The sequence below is a fragment of the Gobius niger genome (assembly GCF_951799975.1).
Source record: "Gobius niger genome assembly, chromosome: 8".
NCBI lineage: Eukaryota > Metazoa > Chordata > Actinopteri > Gobiiformes > Gobiidae > Gobius > Gobius niger.
The window spans coordinates 15,204,209-15,226,614 of NC_136859.1; the positions used below are offsets into that span (position 1 = coordinate 15,204,209).

Below are 22,406 nucleotides of genomic sequence, written 5' to 3' on the forward strand. Positions count from 1 at the left end.
TGAAAAAAAAAATGGAATTCACTGATAATAATTTTAATGACTAATTTTGCAATTATATATTCTTAACCTGTTTTCTTCTAATTATGTGTTTTCCTCCTTCTACATGTTCCAGCCATGTGTAGTAATGTGTAGAATGAGCCCAGACCTGTTCACCACAACTGCCTCTAAAATCCTGCACGGTCACTCACAAAGTTGTTACTTCGGGTCTGAAGTGCCGTCATGCACGAGCTTAATATAGGGACTGCAGTTATGCATAAGACCTGAGGTGGCAGTAGTGAGTATAAAATGACTAATGTGCATCTAGTTTCTTTAACCTCTTACGCCTTAACCAAGTGCATTTTCTCCAGTTGGGCTTTACCCAAATCTAAAAGCTTCTCGACTGGAGAGCAACAGTGTAACACCTCATTTGAAAGCTAAGGCCTACAAAACTGTTTTGTTGCTTTTTCATGTTTTTTTTTGTCGTGGCTTTGCCACATTTTCGTCACATTTTTGTCGCTCTTTTGTTGCTTTTTGTCACATTTTTATGTTACATTTTCGTCCTTGTTTTCATGGCTATTTTGATGCTTTTTCAAGAAGCCGAACTGGAGAAAACGCGCTCGGTTCAAGTTGGGGTTAAAAGTTTAAACGTTTATAATTCGTGACAATTCGTACAATTTCTGACCCCAATTTGTTTCTAGCTCTCGCAGTCCCTCCTGCACATTGCCACTCTTCACTTGACATATTAAATACACATTTTATATGGTACAGCTTTGACACATTGGAGCAAGGAAGACCACCATAGACATAAATAGAAATAAAGAATTCACCCGACATGAAATATAACTATTTCATTGCAAATCATAATGCTTTCACGAGTTTTTCTATCTTGTCTAACCCTGGTTTTCATGTCACTGAAGTTTTCGATGATTACTTTATGTAAAAATAGAGAGTCTTGCCATGTAAATACTGCGCACCCCTCTATTGTAATCTTTGAGTGAATGAATTGGCGTTGAAAGAGGCCACTGTTCTCATTTCCTCTGAAGGTATGGCCCTCTTTTCTTCCCCCTCCCCAGTCTCTTCCTGAGCCCATCCACTTCAAACGCTGCTGACCTGGCCCGCTGTGTGCCATGTAACGTGTTTACCTAAAGGATCGCTTCAAATAAACAGCAGCTCTCTGTCCTTCAGCTGCCTGCCCCCTCCTGCTCAGACACCATCTGCCTTACAAAGAAAACACTCACTTGCTTGTACGTAAAATCACAATTGCACTGGATTTCCCTGGCCCAAACCTCAAGTTGTTCAGGCAGTTCTTGGTGATTGAGTCACTTTACAGGCTTTTAGTAACCACCGCGACTTCACTGTTGATAGGGGCATGGCTGATCGTATCGCTTCAAGAACATCACTGTATCTGACTGATCTGAACTTTTAGCCTGAGTGTCATGCACCCTGCTTCGAGGTGTTATTTTACATCGCTGCCTTTCACCCTTTAAAGCACAAATCCGCTTTTAACAACTTTCTTCAAATGTTAAGTGATTCTTTGTGCTCGTGAATGGCCTTCTTAAAACGCAATCAATGTGTGACGGCGTCTGGCTTCATGCCACGGACAAGACAAAGTACAAGTTGGCACTAAATCATCTCACGTACTGTATTTTCAGTCTTAAATAGAGCTGGATGCAATCAAAATTCATATCAGAAACAATCAAACATGCTGCTAACCAATGAAAGGAAATGTTTTTTATTTTACTTTATTATAATAATTTATACTTTATTATTTATTATTATCATTTATTATTTATATGAAAGTGCCTAAAGTACACTTAAAGCAGTACTAACTAGTAGAAGTAACTCATGCCCTAGTGGCTAGAAGCGCCACTGCAGGTGTCGTAGCATGTAAATAATATGCTGATGAAAAATACAAAGGGAGGGGATATTGTACATCCAATTACTCAATTTCTTTCACTCAAACTTGGCTGTAAATACTGTAAATACTATGCAAAATCGACTTTTTCAATCTTTACATCCTGTTATTATGTCATTCCCTCATTAAAAACATGCCTGAAGTGTTGCCTTGGCACATTCACATATTTTTGAGTAATCTGAAAAAACTCTGATGGCAGCCATTTTAGGGATAGCTTTGCCTGAGTCCTCCTAGGAACGCCCCCACCTCCCAGAGACGCCTCCGAGCTTTCGTCACCAGCAGAGTAACCAACCACTGCTCCTCAGCAGAACCCCCTCCCCACTGATGCCACAGACAGCGTGTGTGTGTGGGGGGGGGGGTGTTGGAAAGGGTCAGAGGTTCAGTTATTTTAATTTACTGCATTTACAGACCAACAGAAGGTTTGGTCATCATTGTAGTGTGCTATAGACTGGTGCTATGTGATCACAGTTAGCTTTGCTCGTTAGCCTGTTAGATTCTTCTCCATGATTCCATCGGTGTGTATTGGTGGCTCCGACCGGTGCAGGGAAAGTTGCAAGTGTGGTTTTCTGGCCAGAGACACCAGGGGGAGATGAAGGACCCCCAATCATCCCATTAATACTTGTATTACCCCCAGAGGGACTACGGAAAGGATTTAATATGGTTAAACAAGTTACTTTAAAGAGGGGGTATTATGCTTTTTTCAATCACATAGCACCAGTCTATAGCACACTACAATGATGACCAAACCTTCTGTTGGTCTGTAAATGCAGTAAATTAAAATAACTGCCTTGTATAAAATTGCTCTCTCAAAATGGCTGTAGTGAATGTCTTGAAATAGGCCTCTGTCTCTTTAAGAACCTCTGACCCTTTCCGACACGCCCCCTCCACACTCTGTCTGTGGCATCAGTGGGGAGGGTGTTCTGCTGAGGAGCAGTGGTTGGTTACTCTGCTGGTGATGAAAGCTCGGAGGCGTCTCCAGGAGGTGGGGGCGTTCCTAGGAGGACTCAGGCAAAGCTATCCCTAAAATGGCTGCCATCAGAGTTTTTACAGATTACTCAAAAATATGTGAATGTGCCAAGGCAACACTTCAGGCATGTTTTTGATGAGGGAATGACATAATAACATGATGAAAAGCTTGGAGAAGTCGATTTTGCATAATACCCCCCCTTTAAAGGAAGAGGTAATAAAACAAAAAGTGCACTAACTCTCTGTATAAATCATTCAGTGACAATTGCAATATTGGTCAGAAAAATTCCAAATGGCTCCAGAATTGTTCAGTCCAACTTCCTTTGCGTTTCAGTAATTATGGCGGGGAGACTATAGTGGTTCTGCGTGCTCTGCTGCAAAAGCCAGAGCAGGGGGTGGAGCCCGGCCGGACTGCCCTCTGCTCTGAGGCCTTTTGATCTCACTTTTGTGCCACGGATGAATTACCCTCCAGAATTCTCCGCTGGAAAACAAGTGTTTGAGACGTGCTCATGTACAGCCCATAACACATTACAGTCCACGCACAACAGATGAAGCCGTAAGCAAATAACACAGATGGTGCACTTCGTTTCCACCTGCGACCTAAAACATGCAACCTGCAAAATCCACTGCTTACTTTGTATCCTTACTAAAACATCCTTATAATTTATTTTGAAATTGTACAAGCGTTCAGAAATGATTAGATTCTTCCTTAATTGTTTTCTCAGACCAAAGCTTTCCATCAGTGAAGTACAGCTGGATATGGTCTATTTAACATATCCATGCTTCCTTTGCGCCGTCTGACAATTGTGGAGTCTCGGTTCTTTCCTGTGCCCAGCAGAAGGGGGTATTTTTAGGAATCCCTATGAAAACACAGAGTTGACCCCAGGATGACCGCTGTCCAGTTCCAGGCCTGTGAGGAACTTCACAGCTTGGAAAAGGGCCTGTTCTTGCAGTGTCAAGAATTTTCGTGGTCTTTGAAACAGGCAGAGAGAGCCAGCTGGGGGAGACAGGAGACTCGCGCAGTTACACAACAAGCTCATGGCAAACCAAGTTGACCTACCTCCCAAATGGTATTTACTATTTGCCCATATAAACATATTCAAATGATTTACACCATAGAATAAACTTGCAGATTAACATACAATTAAAATGAACAATGTTTTCAACCCCATGCTCACAAACAAGGAAGTAAGAGTCTAAAATCAATGTAGTTTATTCCTAAGACATTCTGACAAAGTTGTTCACATGCCTGAAACGTGCATGTAATTATTTCACATTGAGAACCGAGAGCCGTTCTTAGAGTTAGTAATTAATCCAACTATCTCCTCTTGTGCAGCTTTAGGAGTGCCACCTCAGCTAAATCAATCACTTTAATAAAGTTTCTTTGATTCTACGCAATCACTGACAAAATTGTATTGTGCTGGGTTATATTGAACCATCGATTTATGATTTTCCCAGTGGGAACCCAAGGACTGAACCACCAAAAATGATAGACAATCGTCGATCTCACAACCTACTGCTTACAAGTCAGGTGCTTTGCTAATTGAGCTAAACAAATGGTACATTGGCACCTCCGCTGCACAAATCCAATGGACTGACCCGTGCTCGGATGTGAGAAGAGAATGAAAGAGATTATGTGAGTTACTGTTTATAGATCTATTGGGTGGGTGCTCGAACCCTGCATCAGCATCGGGATCCAAGAGCATCTCCATGCAGCAAGTGGAGGGGCGTGTGATTAGTGGAGCAATTAAATTCTCCAATTCTCCACAGGAAATGACGTCACTTCCACTTCCACTTTTTTCCCGCGACATTTTTTTACAAGTTGATTTCAATGAAACGCCTTTCACACACTCTACTATCCTTAAGGTTAGGATTAGGGTTAGGTTTAGGGTTATTTTTCATTAATTTAAGCTAGCGTTGTCTTCCAGAGGTAACGTCATTTCCTGGAGCTCCACTTCACGTGCCTTTTCACTTGCTGCATCCAGACCCTTCTCACTTTAAAATCCATTCATTACTTAAGCTAAATCTTTCATCATTTCACTTCATCTTTCTGATTTTTTTCAAATGCTATTCACATGTGGCATTGTGCCTAAATTATTTTTTTCATGCAGGCTTGCTCATTCTAAATGTGGCTTGGAGTTGTGAACATTTGAAATATTAAAAATAATTCATTCTTTAATTATTATTCCAAAGACCTCTTGAGCTCACAGCCCATTTCAGATGGATGACTCATGAATGAGTTCCTCTGATCACAACCAGTCAAAACCTCAACCTCTCCTTGTAACTGTCCCGTTGGGAGCCCTAACCAGTGGACTGTACAGCTGTGGACGTGACCCTGAACCTGTCTCCTTCCTGTTCATAGTTTGGGAATCTTACCCTCCTCTAAAAACCAAACATATAATTTCAAAATGTCATTGTGCGTTACATTGACAGCATCATCCATTTGTGGCTTTATGCAAGGTTCGCCTGTGGTGCCGCGCTCCTGTTGCTCTCACGCAGCTGTCCTCTCCTCCATGGTTTGTTTACATTTCCCAGTCACCCGCAGGAGCATTGTAACGCCTGCAACCTCACCAGCCTCCGACCACAAAGCCTCACCCCTATGAACTGCCAGCCCCGACTTTTCAAAGCTACTATGTCTGAGTCAAATCCCTCGCAGCTTAACAAAGGGAGCAGTGAAAACAGTGGTGTTGGTGGTTATCTTCCAGGTGAGGGCAATTATCTGACATGGCTAACGTGACATCCTCATACAAGACTCGCGCAGGCAACCTGACACTAAATACCGCTCACGGAAAGGCGGGAGTGGTTATGTCGAAACTGTTTCCTCTTCATACAAAAGGAGAAGGCGGTTATACACCTGACAATGTACAGAACCGCTGGCAATGTGAGGTCATTTCCATAACAACCGCTGAAGAGATAAATACATGAAGGATCCACACAATTTAGGAATGTAGCACAGAACTGTTAAAGCTTCAGGACCCACCTTGAATATATTATAAGCTGTGAGTGACCTAATTATAAACAATGTAAATCATTTCAATCATTTAACTTGATTTAACATTTATATATAAATAATTTGCAGTTTGGCCCTATATTTTTTAAGGTATTATTTAAACCGTGTTTCGTCACACCGTCAACGCGCCACACTGTAGTCTTTATTCATTTACATCCTACATTGTAGCCACAGCTGCTCCTGGGGCAGACTGACAGAAGCGAGGCTGCCATTGGCCCCTCAACCATCACTACTCACTCACACATACACTGCATTCATTCTGGCCTGTTTACGTATTTTAGTGGTCGGTGAAACTGGAGGAAACCTACGCAGGGGAGAACATGTGAAGTCCACACAGAAAGGCCTCGTGTTGCCGGGGAACGAACCCGGGACCTAACTGTGAAGCACGAGGTCTAACCGCTGTGCCACCATGCCGCTAGCAGTCATTTTTAGAAAACCAACTGAAAATAGTCCGTGTTTCGGTCCCATAGACTGTTGATATCCATCGCACACGATATTATTTATTATCTGTTAAAGGTCTCTATTGTCCACAGGTTTAGTCCTGGTTTTGACTGATATTTACTTGCAGGTCCCAGCAGCACTGATCTAGTCTAGTGTAGAGCTGGTTTAGTTCAGTCCCTGTAGACAGGAATACTAGGGCTGGGTATTGCAAACAACTTCACGATACAATACGTTTTGATACAGAGTTCACAATACGATACATATCACAATAAAGTGTACGCATATTGTCACATACTCCACAGCGATATTTTGTGCACAGCCCGATCGAATACGTGGATCAGATGGTGGGTTAGTCCAGAGCCTCTGTGACTGAATTGTGCGTGCACCACCCTGATCAATATAGCAGTGGGGGAAACAGGACAACGCAGAGGAAGAGAGTCTGAACTATGTGTCACTTTGTTGGTCCTGGTGTAGATCTTCCCGCCTGCAGTTTAGCGTTTGGTCCTGGCTTTGCTTAAATTTTGCCCTAGGCCTAGATTAAAACTACCACTAAGAATACTGAACAAATGCTCAAATGCTGAACAAAATGACTTACATTACATTTAAACATGTTGTAATGCTGTAATGTTGATTAAACAAAAGCATACAGGGAGATGTTTGTTTCATACATGCATGGTTGAGTCTGATCCGCTGCTTTTTAAGAGTTCAAAACACTTGTCCCTCATTAAGCGGCTCCTCTGTGTTTATACTGACCAGTTTCATCGAAAATATTATGATCATTGCCTTAAATCACCTTAAATTGCCTTCACTACTATAAATCAGTTCTTGCAAATAGCCTGCGTTGATTGTTTTTAGGTTTATTTAAAATGATTTATTGCCTCCCTCTGTGATAGCAATAGATCCAGCTTTCTGCATTTACTCTTGTTTTCCATATATGTCACAACACATGGTATATTCGTGCTAATTTGACACAGATACCTCATTGCTGTGATAACGTAGCTGCATTGGGGTGTCAGAGACGCCTCACCCTGGACCTGCTGTTGGGAGTGCAGAGTTGTTTGAAGGGGCTGAGGAATGTGGAACAAATCCCCTCAGCTTTATCGGCCCGGGCTCACTCTCCATTGGCCAGGCTTTACAGCCAGAGGCCTGCGCAGGAGCTTACAGAATTTCACATGGAGGCCAGAAACAGAGGAACATCCTGTCGCAGACTAACCGCCGGGCCCGCACTGGCTTTGATTTGCCGGGCCTTGTGAAGTTTGGTATTTGTCAGGGGAGTGGGTTTGCATGTTTGAAATCTGGACAGCGTGTATCCTGTCTGGTTTCTGCGGACACATTTGGAGACTAGACTGTCTTTGAGCTGGAGTTTTTAATGTGGTGAAGTTTATATTGTTGTTTTGGACAGAAATGTAGTCGGTTAGGCAAATAATAGGCTATTTATGACAACGCAGATTCCATTCTGTACTTATTATGGCCACTAATGTCACGTTATACATCATCTCTTTGGTAAAATGGAGACATTGCAACATTCAGGATTGACCGGATTTAGATGATATCATTTTAGGAATAACAAAATGATAAATAGCATACACATTATTGACGAGGGAAGATCTGATTTGGACGACTTAATTATTGGCATTATCTATTCCTATTTCCAATGACTAAACCATGGTCTTCTGAGTAAACAATGAATCACACGGCGTCACTGCAGGATGACCGCTCAGTGATGGTGCTTTGACTGTCAGGCAGGCCATCAAAGCAAGGAGCTGATCACTGTTATCGCGCAGAGAGGCGTGGAGAGACTGTCTGAATAACGGGGTGACTTTCAGTGCCGTACCTCTTACATAGGCTGCCAGGCACGCTCATCTCTCCGCACAGCTGTTGTTACGCTACGATCGGAGAGGCTTCAGCAGTGATTCATGTTCTGCCAAGAGGAGAGAGGGCTTTGCCTCCTGTTTGACCCCAGACAGATCTGGCTACTTTGAAAGGGCTGGTCTTTACACATGGGACCTCTGCACACATGACAGAGTGGCATTGTGCTCTGATCTCCAAAACAATGTCACTGAAGATGACACAAAGAAGTAGATTTGGTGATATTGCTTTAGATTTATATTCATTCGTGAAAACTTTCTATGAACTTTCTGTCTGGAGAGATTCTTGAATGATTTAATGGTAGGATTGCCTAAGTCGCCAATCATTATCATCCCCCCCCCCGACAGTGTTTCTCAAAAGTGTTTTACTGTCCTGCTGCGATCAATCTCATCGGTCCCATAATCACCTCAAGTTGCACTGAAAATGCAGCCCAATTTCCCAACTTTGTCATTCAACGTCAACGTCTTCGCATCACATGTTTGTTTTATTTTCAGTTTTGCAAGAGAAGAGTGTGAAGTTGTGCAATGGCCCCATTCTGCGTTTTAAGTTCGTCTTATTTTCAGCCAAAAAAAACCCCTTCCCCCTCGCCGCGCTCTCCCCGGCGAAAGCGCTCACATCTGGTTTTCAGTCAAGGCCAGGTTGGTTGCTTGTAGAGTGGAGGTCCCTTATTTCTCAATGGCCCCTCTCCCGTTTCGTTCTGTGGTGAGGAGTTTGCCGTTTGTTTATGAAGCGGTGTCCCTTTCTTTGGTGCTCGTTTTCATTATTTGGCCAAACCCCCCCCCCCCTCAGTCACTCATCCCCCTTACTCTTTCAGAAGTGGAAATGGTGTTGGCAGGAGGGGCGTCATCAAAACCATTCTGCAGCATCCGTTCCAAAGTGAACATTTACAAAAGAAGCCCACAAAGATTTTTTTGTTATTAGACATTTACCACAAAACATGGTTAGAGACATTGTTTTTTTTTTGTGTTGATTGATTCTTTTGTTTTATACCACTTCTAATGACTTCTAATGCTCAATGTCCTGCATTATTTTCATATAGCCACACAGTTAAATCACATTACAGCTGTTTCCATAGTAACGACAAACAATTGAGCTGGAACTAGTTTCACGTAAAACAGTTTAGAAAGTGAAATAACTCCTGCCCAACTTAAAAAAAAGAAAAGCAAACAGGCCCAAATGAACAGTTTCAGTTTGTTGGACAAAGATGTCATAAGCATATTAACCTCTTAACTCCCACCTGAACCGAGCACATTTTCTCAGCTTTACCCAAATCTAAAAGCGTCTCGAATGGAGATTGCAGCCTATAATGCAGAGTAACGCCTCATTTGAAAGCTAATGGCGCGTTCCAGGCAACTGGTAACTGGTAAATTTCCCACCTCCCACTTGGACAAATGCCTTGGAACGACGCTCGAGCTGGTGATTACAAATTGTAAACTCGGAGACCTCCAGACTGCTACGAGTTCGTATACGAGATTAAGACAGTAATGGTATACGAGATTAAGACAGTAATGGCGGCCCCCAGTGGTGGAGCGCAGCTAATGATAAAACAGCGGTTACCACTGCATCAGTTTTACTTTTCGCATGTTTTTAATTGAAGGAACTTTATAATAACGTTAGCATCGTATGAGCTAACTATTGTAGCATTACATTGTTACATTGTTACTTAATTTACCTGGAACGCTCTGAGGTCATGAAGTAATTTTTAAGTGGAACCAATGTGTTTTTTGTCCGTTTTTTGTCATGTTTATGTCATTTTTTGTCGCTTTCTTCATCACATTTCCCTTGCTTTTTTATGCTTTCTTTGTCATGTTTTCTTCATGGTTTTATAGTCGTGTTTTTGTCTCTTTTTAAAAATGGTGTTATTGTTGCTTTTCCTGCATGTTTTTTGTGGTTCTTTTGTCGCTTTTGTGCGGCTCTTTTCATCCCTTTTTTGGGGTAATGCCAAAACTAGAGAAAATGTGCTCAGTTCAGGCGGGTGTTAAGAGATTAAACAGTGTAATGCACTTCGCGGCACATCGTGGCGTTTTTGACTCCACGTCAAGCATTAAAACTGTATAATGCATTGCTCCTCGTTGTCTAATCCTTACTTATAATAACTTTGATTAATTTCTAATATATTGCAGTATATGAATACCCAAGAAAATGTATTGCCACTTTAGCGGCAACCACCTCCTACTACCATACTTTTATTACTGCTATCTCATACTTAACTTTTATGAAGACTACATATTACAGTGGCACAGATGGTAGAGTGGGTCGTCTCATGATTGGAAGGTCAGGGGTTCGAATCCCACCTCCTAAAAATGCACACCGTCGTTGTGTCCTTGGGCAAGACACTTCATCCACATTGCCCCCAGTGTCTGCGTACATTGGTGTATGAATGAGAGTATGAATGGGTGAATGGATCCTTGCTGTAAAGCACTTTGAGTGCCTAATGTAGGTGGAAAAGCGCTATATAAATTGAGACCATTTACCATTTACCATATTACAATATGGCTTCACTATAACTACGTCTCTCTCCTATGATTCACTTAGCAGAGCAGATCAAAATATACTATTGTATTTTTCCGAGATAGGAATAAGATGGGTTGGATTACATTGAAATCAAGCCCATTTTTTTATATATGTATTTGTAATTTTGACACTTCAGAAAGACCATAATTCCTTCCCGTAAATTCATTTCTAAATGTCTCTCTGTACATTTAATTCGTAGAGGAACTTGTAAAACTTCTAGAACCTGAACATGTTTTAGTAGTCAGGTCCACTTTGAAGAATGGACTAAAAGTGTGCATACATATATTTTTGGGTAAGGTAATTCAGGGCGCTGTGAGAACAAAGATGTGCAGTGTTTTCCAGAGGGAGGATGGGCGGGTGAGCGACAGAGAGAGAGAGAGAGGCTGTGGGGGGATGTCTGATGTCACCTGGTAGGGAGCTATGAAAGCTTCCCCTGGTTACCCTATCCCACATAAAAGTCTGGCACTAGGCTGAGGCTTTAGGGAAGCTTGGCAGAACGGCTGCATTAAACGGAAACAAACATCACACACTCCTCTGTATGTCTCTTGGCCTGTTTACATGGAGGAGTGTCAGCTTCCATTTCCACCGCTCTGTTTTTTAAGATATGTTGGCTGTCTTTTTGTCAATCTTGTTCCTCTCAATATCTTCACACAGTTCAGTGTATTTGTGGTTCTGGCGGCTCTCTCCTCTTGAGGCTTCAGTACAGCACATCGTAAACTGTCTCCATCCAATGATTCACAAAAACATGATGCCTTGTCATTTACCTTAGGACATATTTCTACACCAGTAGTACATGAATTTATGACCCTTTCATACAGCACAGTTATTACATATTGTGCATAATTTTATGATACATCTTTTAAAATCTTCTCCACTCTCAGTGTTATGCCATTGCCAGGATTCTATTATTTTACGTCATATGGCCTTTGATATACCAGAGAAGGTGAAATGTTGTCACAGATTACAGCATGAGTTCTGGCCGAAGTTCAAACCACAGACACTCTAGTTGGCGTGTTGATGCACAAAAGAGACATATAATTCAAACCAAACTTGTCATGCATTTTAACCATGTTATAATGTTATATTATTAACCTGTTACTTGCCACCCCCCTCTGATCGGGAGGATAAGGTGAGCTTTAGGGTCAGGGGTTAGAGGTTAGGGTTATAATCAGGGTTAGGAACGGCAAATGTGATGTCAATTGTGTTTCACTGACACAGATCTTACACATGTTTTTGGAAACTAGAAGATCTTTCAAATGAGGTATCACACTATGGCATAATTTGCTGTATGCTCTCCAGTCAATCTGCTTTGAGATTTGGATATGCATAATTGGAGAAAATCATTAACCCTAACCCTACATGGCAGATTACAGATTAAAAACAACCCTGAAGTATTTTGCCAAGCAGTTAAAATCACCCTGATTGTAATTGTTACATCACAGATAACAGACAGACTCCTCTGCAAATTAAAAGTTCATAAACATCACTGGACCAAGATCTGACTCAAAATGCACCATTGATTTATTAGCCTGATGTTTCAAGAACATGAATGCTTATAATTGTCTTCTAGCAGAGGGCACCTCTGAACTTGATGCAGCGGAGCAGAACCTGCTCATAAAGTATCTTTTTTATACACACACAGTACATTGTTTGAAGCTGTAAAGCAAGAAATAGCAGTGCTTCCAAATGCATGTTTACAAGCCAGACTTATTCATGCACATGTTGACTCCACCACTGCTGCTTCCAGGACTCTCAACAATGTATTGCATATTTTGTGATCTGGCAATATGGACTTTTCATTTGTTGATTATAACGTTGCACATGTAGCTCAAAAGTTCACACCTTACACCTTTGCACATTGCGTACCGAGCGGTTTGTGATCTGATAGTGAAAGAATCCTTCATGCCAGAAAGAGAGCAGTTAATTGCACATGTGGCGGGCAGATTTTGAAGCCGACACTGTGGGCGACGTGGATGGAGATGCCATGTGTGTTTAGACATCAAGACTGTGCAGACTGTGGTGGGACCAGCCGGCTCTCTCATTAACTGAGTGTTTTTAATGAGAAAAGAGGTGGTGCTGCTGGGTTAGCATCGCGAATTCTTCATCTACATTGTAAGGCAACTTCAGAAGTGTAGTCGCCAAGAAATATGTATCTGATTGGTGAAGACTGCTGGCTGCACATACAGTAAGGCAGAAAACTGGACCCAGTGTTGTACATTTGAGTTCTGCTCAGACAATTGGCTGAATGTCTCTCCACGTTTTACCCCCCATTCAACCCTGAGATGGTCTTGAAGTCTTGCAGTTTTGCTGCTTAAAAGTCACTCGTGATGACGTGCACAAGTAAAGAGCAGAGAGTCAAGATTTTTACTAGTATTATTATCAGAGGTGGATAGAGAAGATATTTGCTCAAGTAAGAGTAATGTTACTTTAAAATTAGAAACTGTTTGAGCGTACAATTCTAATTTATGTTTCCGTGTTTTTAAAAAAAAATCATTCATTCACCACAGACACAAACACAGTCACAGTAGACATTGAATAAAACAAAACAAAAATAACAAAACAATACAAAAAGCATGATACATTGCACAGAACGATAACTCAAGACTAAAACAAGACAAGACAAAGACAAAACAAACAAAGAGACAAGACAAGTCCCTGACATAGTTTCCATAATTTCCCATTATTTTTTACAGTGGCTCTCAAAGAATGGGCAATGTATTTTTTTTTTGCATAGAGATTTACTGACTCACAGATACCTCATTTTAATATTACTCGAGTAGAGGTAAAAAGTGCTGTTTAAAAAATGTCTTGCAAAAAGTACAATTCCTTTAAAAAGTTACTCAAGTACGTAAATGTACTTCCCACCTCTGATTATTACAAGTATTTGGTGAAAACACTTCTGAAATGTTATTTGGACCTAGCGTTACTACTGTTTTGTTATTATTTAATCAACCTGACAAAATGGAAACCAATGAGCACTTTTTGGAATTTCCGCAGAATAGATCATAAAATAAAGGGGTGGAAAGTTTCAAATCTGCTTATTGTGTTTTTTCTTGCCAAAAGGGTTATTCCCGTAAGAGTTCTAAAAAAATAAAATCAAGTAAAAAGGTGTGTTGTGGTAAAAACTGCTTACGGACGTTCACATTCTTGCACAAACTCACCCTGAACGTCCTGCCACTCAGCATGACATCGCTGCATACTCAGTCTTAATTACAGCGTCCTGATTGATACGTCTCATTACACTCGAGCCCTTGTCTTTCATTTGGAGGTGATTATACCTTACTGCTGGTTTGGAAGCTGGCGATGGGAAGAATCAATGGTAGGCTTTGATGTTCCTCGCAGCGGAGGAACAGCGCGTCTCAGTATGTGCACTCCCTCTTCCTTTTTCACACTGGCCTTCATTAAGGGACCCGAGTACAAAGGCAGGAGATAAAAGCATTCAGAGCAGAAGGGAAACAACAACTTGCCCGGCGTGTGTGCTGCACGCCTGTTTTTCCACCGAGTATGTATGTGTTGATGAAACACTTGCAATTTGTTAACAGCATTTGAGTTGTCTGGCAGAAACATTTGAGAGTCTGTAAAAAAGAAAAACTTTGCTCCTGAAGATTTCCCATATCTCTCTTTAACAGTCTCCGTCCCTTATCTGCAACATTCCCGACCCGTCTTTGTTATTATCCTTTAAAGCCTTTGTTAAGTCAGGGGCGTGAGAAAATAACACCAACATATGGATTAATTGTTGTGCTTAAAACTCAGTTAGTCATTCTGGACAGTAAGTGCTTCACTGGTATAAACAGGATAAGTTAATCGATATAAATCCCCGATATAAATAGGGCTGCAGGAGGAATTACAGGCAAATCAAAAGTGCAATCGTAACTATGTGAAAACCCACAAACAATAACGTTTACAAAAAACACTAACAGTGAAATCTGCAAACTTTCGTATTTGTTCAGAAGTTCATACACTAGTGGGTTTAGTGATCTGGGGTTGCTCAGGTCTATGTTCAGTAACACTTAACAGGATTTATCGGGCTCACATTGTAAAAGAGAGGTTCACACATGGATTGGCCACCTCAGTGGGGTTAAGAGTCCAGATCTTTACCCCATTGGGAATCTTTGGGATGTGTTGGAGAAGGCTTTGCACTGTGGTCATACTCTCCCATCACCGTTAGAAGGTCTTGGTGAAAAATGTATGCTTTTTGACATTGAAGAAGCTTATTGAACAATGCCACAGTGAATGCGAGCTGTCATCAAAACTAAAGGTGGTCCAACAAGAGTGTGGGACCTTTTTTTTATGGCGACTTTTGTTGGTCAGTGTATTTATGCCTCATCCCATATGTGATCTGAATGTTCACTTTATTCTAAGAGAGTACAAAAGCATTTAATACAATAAAAAGTATGTTTTTCAATATCGTTTAAAGATCAGCAGTCTGACCTTTAAACTAACATCATTACTTCTCCTCAAATGCGCTTTTTGTATTGTACATGACAAGGCATAAATAGTTCAAACCACACAGGTCCTACTTCATCGCAGTCATGAACTGTGTGGAGTTTGCATGTTCTCCCCGCGTCTGCGTAAGTTTCCTCTGGGTACTCCGCTTTCCCCACCACTAAAAACATGTACAATAGGCGAATCCTCCAGCCATCAGCTTGGCTCCACGTCTGGAGATGGGTCACTGGGCCTGGTACTGCTGCCGCCCTCTGCTCCTTACGGGTCGTCCCAGTGGTGTCGAAGGATGAGTCAAATGCAGAAGACAGATTTCGTTCGTACAGTTATGTTTAATGACAAATAAAGCACCTTAACCTTAACCTTAAACATGTACAATAGGCCAGGATGAATGAGAGTGTGTTTGAGAGTGCGAGTGGGAGATAACAGATGAAAATTGGCCTCAGGCTACTATCTGGGGTGGCGTGTTTACATGATGAGACTCATGTGTGTTCATTAACATGTTCTATCCCGACCAAATAAACAAAAAGATAGATAAATCCCTTCTATGCTCAATTGTTCCAGCAACCCATCCTTTATTATCTATCCCTTCTTTTCTCCATCTGTCTTCTCTGATTGTCTCTGGTGGCCAATTTACAGGGGGTGGAGGGGTTGGAAAGTGGGGGGCGCCCGAGCCTTGACCCTGATCCTGAACCCCCCATAACCCTCCCTCACCCCCCGGCACTTGAACGCTGAAGGTCGTGGGCAGATTACAGGCTGAAGGTATCATCCTCTGAAGTAAGGCATAATCACGGCCTTTGAGATTGTTAAATCGAACCGCAAGCCCTGGCGCTGTCATTACTTCGAGAAAGAGTTGAAAAGGGGGGAGGGGGGTAGTCGGGGGAGAGGGGCTCCATCCACCTAAACGCATGCAGATGTTCAGCCTCTCTGTTCAAGGTACATGGAGTTCTTTTGTTTTTTTTTCGAGCATCTTGGCGTATCTGCTTTTTATTTATCCGGTTTCTAAGATTTGAGGTTTTGATTTCAAAGTGCGCGCAGAGCAGCCTGTAGCGCAGTGGGATGACGTCAATAAGATGAATCATTTGTTGTTTAAATACTTGTGGGTTTTGGGCCGAGGCTGCACTTAATTTTCATTGTTTCCACCATGCAGTTTTAATTATTAGCTGTTTGCGTGTGTGTACGTGCAAGCAGATGTGCGAGGCAGGAAAGTTGATCCGTTTTATGTAAAGCAGTGCTAGTTCCTCTTTATGGACAATAATAGCAATGTCACTATTCTGTTTTTCATGGTGTATACATAATTTACACATGACAGCGTTGCTTTTTCTTTGTTGGTTCTACCCTTTAGGCCCCCTTTTGTTACAACTGTATTTAATCAGTCCTATCCTATCTGCCTGGAAATTTCCATCTGGCAATTATTTTCCATCGAAAATAAATACACACATGTCGCCTCGGGCTCATTGCGTGGTTTGTTTTTACATAAACCAAATGTTAAATGTTCTCCGAGTCTGCAGTGTCTGAACAAAACTTTTCCTAAACTGTGCGGACGGCTTCTTTTGTTTGAGTCTTTCCAAAAGTTTCACGTCAAGTAAGATGAGAGTAAACAATGTCAGCTCAACTCGCATGATGAAGTGTCTGTTGTTTGATGGATGCAAGCGATCTTGAAGGGGCCTCTGAAGTCGAGCTGTGTCTCAAACACACTGAGCGTGCAGATGTTCAAAGCGCTCTCTTCTGAGTAGGAAATGCTTTGGAGGGGACTGTTTGTTTTCTCTGTGTCTGTGGTTTGAACTGTAGATTCACTTACATTTCTAACGCCAGCCTCTTTTCCTCTCTCCCTCTTCCTCTTTCTCTCTCTCTCCCTTTCCCTCTATTCTTTTCCATGTTTTCAGGAGTTTCCAAATGGGGAGCTGAAGGGAGGGCAGTTCATCGATCAACACTGTCCCCTAGAGGGTAAGCTGAGAAGAAACCTTTAATCCTCAATCCCTATGCCTGATTTCTTTCCGGTAGGGAAATGACATTTGTGAAGTTCATTGTAAACTAAGACATTTGCAGAAAAAATACTGTCCATTAATTCTGTATCAATTTCATGAACAGAGACCCTGAAGAGCTACTGAAACTTGGCAAATGTGCTAATATATTCAATTCATCTCTGTGAAGAATTGTGATGTTTAAAAAGTGTTAGGAATTAGAATTAACAATCTAATTTACTCACTCCCTCTTCCATTGTTTCCAAAAAAAGAAGAAAAAAAAACAGGTACAGGGCCTTTAGAGGTCTGTTAGGTTACTGTATAAGAAACTCAAAAACACATATTTGAATTCTTTGCAAATTCCTATGAGACTGAATTATTTTGTTGTGTGCAGTGGTTCTTCCGCCAGAGAAAGGCGAAGGCTGTGAGAGTTACCTGCAGTACGTACATGCAGGGGACGGCGAGAGGGACACGATTCGTGATGCCACCAAAGCACCGGGGAAGAAACGCATCAGTTTGGATGTAAGTGCAGCTTTGTCAATGCATTTCCTGTCGAAGGTTATAGTGGTCGACCTGTAACTGGAAGATTTCAGTAATAGTTGTAGAAGTAGTAGATCATGTACTGTCCATGTGAGGGTTAGTTAGTTTGCTGTGAGTACAAACATAAACAGGGCTGGGACTATACACTTTTGTCATGACCTTATACATATCACGATACTTAGGGCCTGATTCGATACGTTTCACGATGCTTAGGGGCAGATCCGATACATATCACAACTCTTAGGGCCCAATCCATTACATATCACGATATTTAGGGCCCGACCCAATACGTATCACGATACTTAGGGCCCGATCTGATACACATCACGTTACTTAGAGGCTGATCCATATCATGATACTTAGGGGCCAATCCGATATGTATCACGATACTTAGGGGCTGATCCGATGCATATTGCGATACAGTAAATATGAGTTGCATTTACCTTAAAACAGTCATGTGTCCAAAAGTGCTGTATAAATGTACAGCTTTATACATTAACTAGGAATATGTTGATAAGTTTAAATTTATCCTTTTAACTTAACATATTTCATGCAAGTATTGAAAGTATTGAAAGTTGGCATGGCGGTATATTTTGTCCCTGGCCTATTGTGCAACATCGCGTGGCGGTCGGGGACAGTGCCCCTGGATTGGCAGACTGGGGTGGTGGTCCCTCTCTTTAAGAAGGGGGATCGGAGGGTGTGTTCCAATTACAGAGGAATCACCCTCCTTAGCCTCCCCGGTAAGGTCTATTCCGGGGTGCTGGAGAGGAGGATCCGGCCGATAGTTGAACCTCGGATCCAGGAGGAACAATGCGGTTTTCGTCCTGGTCGTGGCACACTGGACCAACTCTATACCCTTCATCGGGTACTCGAGGGTTCGTGGGAGTTCGCCCAACCAGTCCACATGTGTTTTGTGGATCTGGAGAAAGCGTTCGACCGCGTCCCTCGTGGTGCCCTGTGGGGGGTGCTCCGGGAGTATGGGGTCCGGGGCCCTCTGCTAAGGGCTGTCCGTTCCCTGTATGACCGCAGCAGGAGCTTGGTTCGCATTGCCGGCAGTAAGTCAGACCTGTTCCCGGTGCGTGTTGGTCTCCGCCAGGGCTGCCCTTTGTCACCGGTTCTGTTCATTATTTTTATGGACAGAATTTCTAGGCGCAGCCAGGGGCCGGAGGGTGTCCGGTTTGGGAGCCTCAGAGTCTCATCTCTGCTGTTTGCGGACGATGTTGTTCTGATGGCTTCAACGAACCAGGACCTCCAGCACGCACTGGGGCGGTTTGCAGCCGAGTGTGTAGCGGCCGGGATGAGGATCAGCACCTCCAAATCCGAGGCCATGGTTCTCCACCGGAAAAAGGTGGCTTCCCCTCTTCAGGTCGGTGGGGAGTCCTTGCCTCAAGTGGAGGAGTTCAAGTATCTCGGGGTCTTGTTCACGAGTGGGGGACGGATGGAGCGTGAGATCGACAGACGGATCGGTGCGGCGTCAGCAGTGATGCAGTCGCTGTATCGGTCTGTCGTGGTGAAGAGGGAGCTGAGTCGGAGGGCAAAGCTCTCGATTTACCGATCGATCTACGTTCCCACCCTCACCTATGGTCATGAGATTTGGGTCATGACCGAAAGGACAAGATCGCGAATACAAGCGGCCGAAATGAGTTTCCTTCGCAGGGTGGCTGGGCGCACCCTCCGAGATCGGGTGAGGAGCTCAGTTACCCGGGAGGAGCTCGGAGTAGAGTCGCTGCTCCTTCACGTCGAAAGGAGCCAGCTGAGGTGGCTCGGGCATCTGTTTCGGATGCCTCCTGGTCGCCTCCCGCGGGAGGTGTTCCAGGCATGTCCTAGTGGGACAAGGCCTCGTGGAAGGCCCAGGACACGGTGGTGGGACTATGTCTCCGAGCTGGCCTGGTGTCGCCTCGGGGTCCCCCCAGAACAGCTGGAGGAGGTGTGTGTGGATCGGGAAGTTTGGGCATCTCTGCTGAGACTGCTGCCCCCGCGACCCGGCCCCGGATAAAGCGGAAGAAAATGGATGGATGGATGGATGGGCCTATTGTCCAACATTGAAAAAGCAACAGGCCTGAGCACAAACCACACCTTTACCATTGACTTCATCATGTCCGGTTCAAAAAAAGATCATTGCATAATTTCATGGATAATACACCCGCTCTGCACAAACAAAACTACAGAGTCTACAAATCCAACATTCGCTATTTAGAAATTTAATTTAGGTTTGTTCTGTTGTAGAATTACCTGATTTAGTGAGGGCTGGGCACCTGCGCTTGAGATCTATCAACAGAGGCTGATTGCTGGTTCAAAACCCACTCTAGCTGGCTTATACTGTTGTTGTGTCCTCGGGCAAGATAATTCTGCCACTTTAACCTGTTCTTCCCGTTTCTGGGTGGGTTTTCTCCTGGTACCCCGGTTTCTCCCTTCAATATATGCCCAGAATAGATCAGTGAAATATCCTATCCATAATCTTGCCTAAAGATTTGGAGATGGGTCCCAGAGCGCTACTGACAGGTTGGCCTGAGGCACTGGATGAAGGATAAGTTAAATATAGACATTTTTCTATAAGGATGAACTCTTCAGATGCATATGCAGTACAAAATGATACGTAATCACTGATGTTCACAGTAGAAGTAGATTTGCAGAAATGCTTTGTCAGTTTGGCCCAGAGCAGGTCATTTAGTTTTGCCTTGATTTTGAACTTTGAGTCAGTGATAATGTGCTTGAATCCACAGGACATGGAGTGTGACGTGTCTGTGGAAGACGATAACCGCCAGGAGTGGGTCTTCACACTTTACGACTTTGACAACAGCGGCAAAGTCACCAAGGAGGTGAGGTTTAAAATGTGTGATTGTTTGTGGTTGAATAAATATAATGAGATCATGGATGTCACATGAACATAAAGGAACACGATTTGGCCAGATTTTTGTGAAAATATCATCAGGATTGATAGTTTGACATCAGTTTTTTAACCCTGTCTGTGTGTTTTATAGGATATGTCCAGTCTCATGCACACCATATATGACGTGGTGGACGCCTCCGTCAATAACTCCTACCACAACAAGAGCAAAACTCTGAGAGTGAAATTAACAGTAACGCCAGAGCCCAGGTGCCATCGGAGAGAAACAGCAACTGGTAAACAATTGATAAACAACAAGGCAAATTTCATATTGGTATTGTCTGCTTGGTCTAAAGGGAATTGTTACTTCATAGATCGCAGTCACCAGGAGGAAAGCCGCTCTGCCGACAAGAGACATTCTACTTACGTAAGGTTAGTAGTTACCAAACTCCAAACAGCCCGTCATTAACAACCTGCCCTTCTGTATCTCCCTCATGTCCTTCATGCTAAAGCTTCTCTGTACAGTTTACATCACTGCAATCTTCCACACTTATTTGTGTAGGAGAGTTTAACCTAAATTCAGAGCCAGCCCGATCCAATTTGGCACCCTGGGCAAGATTTTTTTTTTTATTGAAAAAACTCATGACCCATATAGCGTTCTATAGATTTTTTGTCTTTTTCTTTTTTTTGCTGTATTTTTCTATCCCAATCTCTTTGGACAGATATGGAAAAGGCTAGTTTTACTTTATTTTGTTGTGATCGTGATTGTTATATTATATTGTGATTATCTATTCATTACAAAAACATCAGAACATGTGCGATCATGAGCGCACAACAGTTATATTGGAAGAGGAACCTGTACATCTGAAGTAAATTTAGATTTTTTTACTGCGATGTTACCTTGGCGACTAGGAGGTAAAGAAGGACCAGTGGTCTAGAGGGGTCGTTTAAAAGCTTGAAATTTCTAGTTTCCAACACAAAAGATCGCAAGTCTCTATCACTGTCTGTTCCACGTAGTACACAAGTTATGTCCGAAAATCAGCAATGTTGTAGATGAGCAGGAGCATGGACCTCATGGGGTTAAAAAGTTAAAGTGCAACTCAACGCCCCCTCCAGCAGATGGCGCCTGAATTGCATTTTTCAGCAGTTGTGTTCTTATGCAAGTTTATATGTTGCAACCCATTTTGAGTTTTATTCACATTGACATTTTAACTGTAGGGTTAAAATGTCAAAAAAGTGAACAAAATTAACTAAGTGCTTTACATGTGCAACACTAGTACGCAGCACTTCTCCCAAAGAGTTTTGTGGCATTTCAGCTGCTTTTCCTTCTTTTTAAGTCTGAAATCATTCCCCCCTTGCCAAGTACTTGCCCCCAGAGGTCCCCATACCCCTGGTTTGGAAACACTGGTTTAGGGTACAATTAAACGACTGTGACCAAGTTACTTCTCTGGTGCATCAGTACATTTTGATAAAGCAAAGTTGTTGCACTAGTGTAGTCACAGAGCTGGTGTCAAGTAAAGCTGAAGTTTGTGTTTATCACTTCTCAGCAGCAGAACCCAGAGCAACGAAGCACCAGCCACTGAAGGACATCATTACTGTGTGGATGAAAACACGGAGAGGAGGAATCACTACCTGGACCTGGCTGGGATCGAGAACTACACCTCCAGATTTGAAGGTACATTCCTGTGTACAACATACTGTAGATCTATATGTAGAGGCAGGTATTAATGCTTATAGCGAAGATATAAAGCTTTGGCATAGATTTTCCTTATGGCTTTGTGTGTTTATATTCAGTTCAGGAATACTGACTTGTGCTTATTTGTGAGATCACCAACTTCTAGAAGCTGAAAACCAATATTGCCAACATTAACCCAACTTATCCATGGGTTTCTTTTTTAATGGATAAAAGTGATAAGAAATGGCACTGTTAACAGGAAA

General features: G+C 42.6%; 1 protein-coding gene across 2 annotated transcripts in view; it reads left to right on the forward strand.

Annotated features, from left to right (window-relative positions):
• Positions 1-22,406, forward strand: part of nkd2b (NKD inhibitor of WNT signaling pathway 2b) — a 30,455-nt gene that overhangs the window by 7,069 nt on the left and 980 nt on the right. Inside the window, exons 4-9 of one of the 2 annotated variants that reach the window (XM_079561157.1) lie at positions 17,024-17,084; positions 17,496-17,623; positions 20,365-20,460; positions 20,623-20,764; positions 20,843-20,900; positions 22,016-22,143. In XM_079561157.1, the coding sequence (XP_079417283.1) occupies positions 17,024-17,084; positions 17,496-17,623; positions 20,365-20,460; positions 20,623-20,764; positions 20,843-20,900; positions 22,016-22,143 (613 nt within the window). The remainder of the gene's footprint in view (positions 1-17,023; positions 17,085-17,495; positions 17,624-20,364; positions 20,461-20,622; positions 20,765-20,842; positions 20,901-22,015; positions 22,144-22,406) is intronic. The other variant, XM_079561158.1, reaches the window with a different exon arrangement.